We start from the raw sequence: 8477 nt of genomic DNA, 5'->3' as shown, positions 1-8477 counted from the left end.
TGGGTCAAGGTACGTGTATATTGAACTAAAACATGGTTAAAATTAGTTCTATAGTGGTAAGCTTCAACTACACACTTATAAAAATCCCTTTGATTTTACATCTTATAAGATGCACATAAATGGAGCGTCGCAGTTCACGCAAATTTACGTGGAAGAACATTTAATATTGTGTCTAAAACTCCATGACATGAAATTCGTTGAATGGAGGCCCTCGCCAAGTTGGAAAGTGATAGTGAAGGTCTTTATGAATTATATCGTATGAGGGATTAAGTCACCTGTAAAATTCAAAATTTTTTAGAGTGTAGGATTGATTTTCAATACCAGTCATCACTGGAGAGTTTACCAAACGTTTGCTTAACTTTGCTTTGAAATTCTCGATTTTGATATGAAATGAGCTAAACATACACACCAAAAATATTTGAATTTTACAGGTGACCTAATCCCTCATACGATGTAATTCATAAAGACCTAATATGTCAAATGACGGAAAATCTCATTTATAATGACTTAATGTTAGATGAGCTTGAATTTTACTGGTTTCGACTGTAACTTGCGTTCTGCTAGCAGGTGCGACTGTATGAATTTCAATGCACCTTTTACCAGCCAAGCAGATGCATGCTTCTGTGGCTCGGTCGATTATCAGACGTACTTGCGATCCAACGATTCTCGGTTCAAGTCGCGACGGTTGCTCTCAGTATTCTTTTTTTTTTATTTCAATGAATTTCATGTATGGAGTTTTAGACACAATATTAACTGTTCTTCCACGTAAATTTGCGTGAGCTGCGACGCTCCATTTATGTGCATCTAATAAGATGTAAAATCACAGGATTTTTTTTTAAGTGTGTACACAGCTCGAAAAATTCATGTGATTTTACATATTATCAGCACATAAATAGAGCATCATTTTACACATAAATTTACATTCAAGACTATGTAAAATTGTGTGATATGAAACTTACATGGCTTTAAATCGAATGGAATAAAAATCAAAAGATCGACAGCAACAGCGCGACTGGAACCGAAAGACATTAAATCACAAAGCACGCCAGTTAGTCGACAGCGCCACAGAAGCACATTTCAGCTTAATGAATAATTGATACATATAAATACAAACAGTAGGACTTGGTACTCGAGTGAAAATTGCACTCGAAGCCAGTAAAATTCGGTACGAATGAAACATTGCATCATTTGAGAAGTTAAGTAGTTATGAATTGTATCGTTTGTAGAATTATGTCACCTATAAAATTCATAATTTCTTTCTGTGTACACGATGAACATTTTATCAGAAAAAAACAATTGGAACATACCGCCAATTCTTCTGTGACAAAAACAACAGCATTACAAGTTAAGAAAATGTGATCTTCTCAGTAAATGGATTCATCTTATAAACACAAACATCTCGTGGTTATTTTCTGTAATGCTCAAATTCGGAACAGACTCGTAAACTGGAATAGCTCGTGGAACCAACATTAATTTCCTCCTTCGGATGCAATATATAAATCATGTTCATAATTGAAGTGCACTTTAAAATTTTTAAGCAATTCTCTTTTAGTGTCAAATTCAAAAAACGTGATTTCACACGATTTTTTGTACGAGTCTAGTTACAGTCCAGTTTTTTTTTAAATATTGAAAAAAGTGCATTGAGAGTCATTATCCATAACTGAATTCGTGTTGTTGCAGGTATTTTGGTAGTTTATCTATTGCACATACATTACTGTTCACAGATTTTTTATTCCTCGGAGAAGCTTACTATGTTTCAGTTAGCATTTTCTCGTAAAATCATGGCGGTGATTGCTCAACAAATAAGTGCCAAGCTGACATCTTGAAAACTGGATTATTGGAATAATGAAACACAGACAATGCATTCTCATTAACGAAGGAGCCTTCAGGAAATGAAAATTTGATTTTACCTAATAATTCACCTGGGAACGAATGATCTGATAAGCAATTTGTAGCTTCGAACTGAAAATCAAGAATTACATTACTAGCATAACATTGAATCTAAAGTGAGATTTAGTTGGAATACATTTCATCAACACATGAAAACATTCGGATAAGTTCTGGCTAGATTTGGCAAGCTACCACTATTGTCGGAATAAGTTTTTTCGTCGACAAAAATATCAATTAATATGAAAGCAAAATAAATATTCTGCTTGAATTTATAGCCTTGGTGAGGTCTAGTTTGAAGGCTAGTGAAGCTATCCTGTAGAAATTTCAAATCATTTAAATAAGGAACTCGAATATACAATAACTAACTTGTTTGAACAAAGCCTTGAATTTAGACCGCCTATCCCGGTGAAAATCAACAAATTCAACTACCAGACCATTTTCAAGCGAAAATTACAGAGATTTAAAAAGAAAATTGAGAACGTTAACGCAATTTAATATTAGAATGACAATTTCTTTCAAGATACAACAACTTACTTAAATAAATAAGAAAACTATGCAGTGTATTTTCTTCAAAAAACGGCGTCATCTATCAACATTCAAAGCTAATAATTTTCAACAACTCTTACAAATTTGAAGTAGGATTCTGTCAATTGCATTGAAAAGATTGATCATAGGTGAAATGCTTACAATACTTTATGACGACATAGTTGGATACTAAACTATTTAAACAATATCCATAAAAAACGGGTTCAGTGCCTGTCGACATTCAAAGTGATATAAAATTCAATGATTTATTCGTTAGTATTAATAGGACATTAACGTTTCGATTTGGTAATATGAAGAACTCGTTTCATAATGAATAAGTTAAAAGTCAATTATGTTATAAGGAGGCGTTTAAATATCACATCTAAATTATTTCTACGCACAAATTCCTCTCGCTACCTCCATCGCCGAGACACGCCTAAAATCGATATGCGATACAGGTTTTTGCGAATGTACTGAAACATACATCCATTACGGCACGTTAAGTCTTCTGATTTCATCGATCGATTGTAAATAATGTTCAATACTGAGCACGTGAACTCTTAAGTGCACTCTAAGCCACTTGTTGCATGGTATACAGTTTCGAGTAAAGCCTGTTAAGCGCCATTAGTTCATCATGAGTCCCGCTTTCCACGACCACACCGTTTTGAATGACACATATCATATCGGCATTCTGAATTGTCGTCAACCGATGGGCAATGATTATGCAAGTCCTGCCCTTTCTAGCATGGTCAAGTGCATTCTGTACGATCTTTTCACTTTGATTGTCCAGCGCAGACGTTGCCTCATCCAGCAGCAGTATTCGAGGATTTCTAACTAACGCACGAGCAATGGCGATTCGTTGCTTCTGACCGCCCGAGAGCTGTGCCCCTTTAGTGCCCAAGCTGGTCTCATAACCTTTCGGTAGGTTCACGATGAACTCATGGATGTTGGCCATTTTGGCTGCCTCGATGATCTCCGGCATCGGAATGTCCCGACTGTTATCCCCGTAGGCAATGTTTTCCGCTATGGTTCGATCGAACAAAACCGGTTCCTGCGACACGAGACCCATTTGGGACCGGATTCGACTGAGCGGGAATTCTGTTGTGGTGATTCCGTCAATGTCCTGGAGTGGAAATATCATTACATCACTACAGTGTTATTTATTATAGAACATGAACATACCACTTTGCCATTATCGGGATCGTAATAACGAAGAAGCATTTGAATGCAGGTAGATTTACCACATCCGGAAGGTCCAACCAAGGCAACCGTGGTACCTTTCTTAATTTCCAAATCCAACTTTTGAAGGATAGGAATGGTAGGTCTCGTGGGATAACGAAACTCGACATCGTTGTATTTGATATTGCCTTCGTGTTTCTGGAAAGATAATAAAAAAAAATCGTCCAAGTCTAGAACAAAATAAATTGGGACTAACCTGAGAAATCTGACGATATGTGTTCGACGGATTGTGCATCTTTGGAGTTCGATCTAGTAATTTCATAAGACGTCCAGCTGACAGCATGGCAGAATTTACATTCGGTGCGTAAGCCAAAGCCTGACCCAGCATCCATGCGCCAAAGATAAGTGCTTCGGATACTCTGAAAAATTATACACTTAATATATCTAGCTTCCAAAAAATAAAGAGGCTTTCCTACTTGATCACGTCTTTGTATTGGAGTTGTGCTTCCGAAACAAGTTTTCCACCGTAAAACAGAGCCAATCCGTATCCCATAAATGGCATGATTTGTCCCAGGGCAAATACCGTGCCTCTCAATCTAGTTTTTTTCTTGCAGGCAGCATCAACTTTGACAATTTCTGTGTTATATCGCTCGAGCACGTATGGCTCCTGGCCCAAGCTGGCAACTGTACGGATATTGGAAATGGCTTCCACTGCTAATTTGATGGCACTTTCAAGGGCTTGCTTCTCTTTCAAAGCACTAGATTCCATGTACCGAGATTCAAGAAGAATGGATCCCAAAACTATCGGAATGGCAACCACCGAAACGAGCGTTAAGTTCCACGAATAGTACAGAGCAATCCCAACTCCGATGCAAATAGTAGAAGCAGCTTGTAACAGTGACCCGATGCGCGTTCCCGTTGCACCTTGAACACTGGCACAATCTCCTGACAAACGAGCGCATAGTGCCCCGACAGCGTTGTTGGATTCGTCAAACCACGCCATTTCCTGACTTATAATAGCTTTGAACGTTTTCTGTCGAAGCCGTGCCGTCAGTCGAACTCCGGCCACGTTGAATAGGAATGTTTGGAAGAATGTCCCGATACCAGTAATAACACCGAGTAATAGGAATAGTAACGAATAGAAATTGCATTCCTCCTTGACATATTCCGGGTCGGCTACCGATAGGATCTGTGGAAGAAACAACATTTATCTTTATGCCATTTCTAGAAAAAAAAATATTTAAACCACTTACACCATACATTTCACCAAACAGTACGGCAAACAATGGGAACGAAGCTCCTACAACCATGGCTGCACCACACCCAAACAAGATATATGGCCATTCGGGAGAATTGAGTTTCATTAGCCTAAACACAGACACCGGATAGGCATCCTCGGAATCTTCTTCCACCACTTCTCCGGATTTACTTTCATCCGATTCGTCATCGGAATAAGCATCATCTGCAGATTCGCTCTTCGGCCCCACGGGATTGGTTTCATCCTCAGCCGATTTGACCGTATCATCATTCTGTTTGAGTGCACCACTAGCGATTACTAGATTATAATACAGTCCTTTTTTCGCCATCAGTGCCTCATGGGTCCCCTGCTCGGCGACTATTCCCTTATCTATATATACAATCTTATCGGCATTCGTTATTGTCGATAATCGATGGGATACCACCAAAGTTGTCCGGCCACGACTGGCCTTCTCGAGAGCATCCTGAACACGTCTTTCGGAGTTTGGATCGAGCGCGGAGGTGGCTTCATCCAGCAGTAGGATTTTCGGATTACGAACCAATGCTCGTGCTATGGCAATTCTTTGCTTCTGTCCACCGGACAACTGAGCGCCTCGTTCCCCAATCATCGTTCGGTATCCGTTCGGCAACTTAGTTACGAAGCTATGGCAATTAGCAATTTTGGCAGCTTTTTCTATATCACTCTGATTGGCATCGGGATTTCCGTAGCGAATGTTTTCCGCTATACTGGTAGCAAACAGAACCGGTTCCTGACCAACTACACCAATACAGGAACGCAACCAACTAATGTTCAATTCATTAACTTTAATTCCATCGATGGTTACATGTCCCTGTTGCAATAAAAAAAAGTTTTAGGTTCTGCATTTGACATCTATGCTGAAATAGAAAAACTTACGTGTAGGGGATCGTACAACCGCTGGATAAGCTGCAGACAAGTGGACTTTCCACAACCGGATGGTCCCACTAGTGCTATAGTCTTTCCTGCCTCTATAGTTAAGTCCAAACCTTGTAATACTTGGACATCGCTGCGCGCCGGGTAGCGGAATCGGACATCAGTGAATTTGATATTTCCTGTAAACGACAGTGGCCTTAGACCGCTATCGCTCAGGGAATCAATAGTGGGGATTCTATCGATCACAGAAAAAATTGATGCTGCCGATCCTTTTGCGGTGGAGAAGGCTTCTAAATGAGGAGACGACAAGCCAAGATTCTGAGCCCCAGCTAACACACCAAACAGCACAATGATCAATACAGCCGGAGTGTAGTCTTTCACATCTTTTCCGCGGTCCTCCAGGATAAGACTGATTCCATACCAGAAGGCCAAAGCATAACAACAGTAGATGATGAACCACATGATACCACCTCCAATACCGGAGAAAAGACCTTTCTTGCGACCATTTTCTTCTGCGGCACCTAGACGACCTTTATACCGTTCCAGTTCTTTCCGTTCTCCTCCAAACGCCACAACGGTTCGTATACTGCCAAGAACTTCTTCAGCAACCGTACCTGCTGCTGAGTAGGCCTTCAACTCTTTCTCCGTCAGTGAGCTTTGCATCTATAAAATAGTTGTATTAAATTTATGCAGCAGACCTCGTAAATCTGACTGTATGACTGACCTTAGCCACTATAGCAGTTGCCAATATAATAATTGGGGCACAACTCAATATCACAAGCGTTAACTTCCAGCCGTAGAAAAACGAAAATATCACAGATATGGTGAAAGACATGACCAAGTACGTGAAAATGGAAAGTTTTTCTCCGATGCCTTCCTTCAGCTTGTCTAGATCGCTGAAAGAAAACAAAAAGGGTTAGAATTAGTATCTGCTACACAAAACTATCCACAGAAAGCCATACTCAGTGATGCGAACCGCAAAATTGTCATCGCTGTTCAGATCGTACCAGGTCATGTCCTGCCGCAGGACCGCCTGTAGAAACAGTTGCCTTATTCGGCTGATTTGTCGATTGGCCGATCGATTGATTACATCTATACTCAAGGCAGCGGCTAGGAACTGTACTACCGACACGAATATAACGCCCAAACCGAAGGCTTTGGCGTCCACTAGAATGGCCTCGCGATTCTCTTCGACGCTGGCGTTGATTCTGTAAAATTTAGAAATACGTCATATTTAATCATTAGTCGACTGCAGATTGTTCTTGATTACATCGTCACTTGAAATTCCTCTAGATCAAAGACATTCAGACCGACTGTCGTTCTGTCTCTCTATGATTGATCATTTCGCGCGAACTTTAACAACGCGCGAAAATTAATAACGATTGATGGATACAGTGTCATGTTTGTATGAGTGGCGATAGCTGTTATCTTCTTCGGCTTGTTCATGAATTGGTATAAATTACTCTACCCTTAACTGCCATCATCTTGGGGTAGTACGGAGGAATCTAATTAATTTAAATTGTTATTAATGGTGTTTATAAACTATAACAAAACGACGCTGATTCAGTTTCTCAATAACAACTCATTGCAATGATCATACACGCTTTGAACGATGTAATTTGCTCATCTAAGAACTTCACTAATGAACTGACAGATGAAGAACTAAATTATACTGTTCAAGTAACAGGCAAAATTATATTCACTAAGAGATATTACCACCGAACTATTAAAAATAAATTACTAGAACTGTAACGATATACAGATTAAAACAGTTGCGACATATATATTCAAATAGTTGAATAAATTACCCCATAATTTCATATTTCAACGTGAAGCTAAATTACTTCATCTTATTTTACATCAAATAAAATATTCATCAAGAATTGACAAATCTTGTACTGGAAGTAAATAAGGGATAATACCTACAGATCAATATAAATCAAAACGAACGTATAAAACAGTAAACACATATGACACAATGTACATGATCATTTATACTGTCCGGAAAACTGAAGATGTATGGGCCGATTAACATTTATTTAATGTCATTATTTTTACGTTTCGTCTTTGACTCATCAGTGCAGAGCAGTTCAAATTGAACTGCTTAGTGCTAAACTCAGCAGTTCAATTTGAACCGCTAAGCAGACGTAAAGTTTCTGCTACTTACAGAACACTTTTTGTTTTGCAACGAAAACTTTACGTCTGCTTAGCGGTTCAAATTGAACTGCCGAGTTTAGCACTAAGCAGTTCAATTTGAACTGCTCTGCACTGATGAGTCAAAGACGAAACGTAAAAATAATGACATTAAATATATGTTAATCGGCCCATACATCTTCAGTTTTCCGGACAGTATAAATGAACCTTGGAACGAAATAAAGAACTGAACGATTATCTGAATTGAGCGTGTGGGTCAGTTTTGCGTTTCGTCTTTATTTCAGTTTCATCAGTTCTTTTTCATGGAAGCACATTATTCTGATTAAAAGAAATCTGATGGACCGAACGATTAACTAAAGACCTGTCAGTTAATCGGATGAAATTGAGCTCAAGAGCTTCAGTAAAAAAAAACTGGACGTTTGGCCGGATGAATTCTTCAGTCACTACAGTTAATCGTTCAGTCATGACGTCACACACGAAAAACTGTCCGAGAAACTGAAGTGCATGGGCCGCATAATGTTGATACCAATCATAATGATATCGTCCCTGTTTTTGCGATTTCAATCATATGAAGCTTGAA

At 39.1% G+C, this 8477-nt stretch overlaps 1 protein-coding gene across 2 annotated transcripts in view; it reads right to left on the bottom strand.

Moving 5' to 3' along the window:
• Positions 1-2424: 2424 nt before the first annotated feature.
• Positions 2425-8477, bottom strand: part of LOC131434041 (multidrug resistance protein homolog 49) — an 82418-nt gene continuing 76365 nt past the window's right edge. For both annotated transcript variants that reach the window (XM_058600674.1, XM_058600673.1), the window contains exons 4-11: positions 6706-6951; positions 6468-6639; positions 5747-6406; positions 4848-5681; positions 4071-4783; positions 3851-4013; positions 3598-3792; positions 2425-3538 (exon numbers count right to left, since the gene is read on the bottom strand). In XM_058600674.1, coding sequence (XP_058456657.1) covers positions 2987-3538; positions 3598-3792; positions 3851-4013; positions 4071-4783; positions 4848-5681; positions 5747-6406; positions 6468-6639; positions 6706-6951 — 3535 coding nt within the window. In that variant the 3' untranslated portion in view covers positions 2425-2986. The remainder of the gene's footprint in view (positions 3539-3597; positions 3793-3850; positions 4014-4070; positions 4784-4847; positions 5682-5746; positions 6407-6467; positions 6640-6705; positions 6952-8477) is intronic.

This window comes from Malaya genurostris, chromosome 3 (genome assembly GCF_030247185.1).
Source record: "Malaya genurostris strain Urasoe2022 chromosome 3, Malgen_1.1, whole genome shotgun sequence".
NCBI classification, from domain to species: domain Eukaryota; kingdom Metazoa; phylum Arthropoda; class Insecta; order Diptera; family Culicidae; genus Malaya; species Malaya genurostris.
The sequence above is the reverse complement of the archived record's forward strand: the minus strand, read 5'-3'. Positions and strand labels throughout refer to the sequence as shown.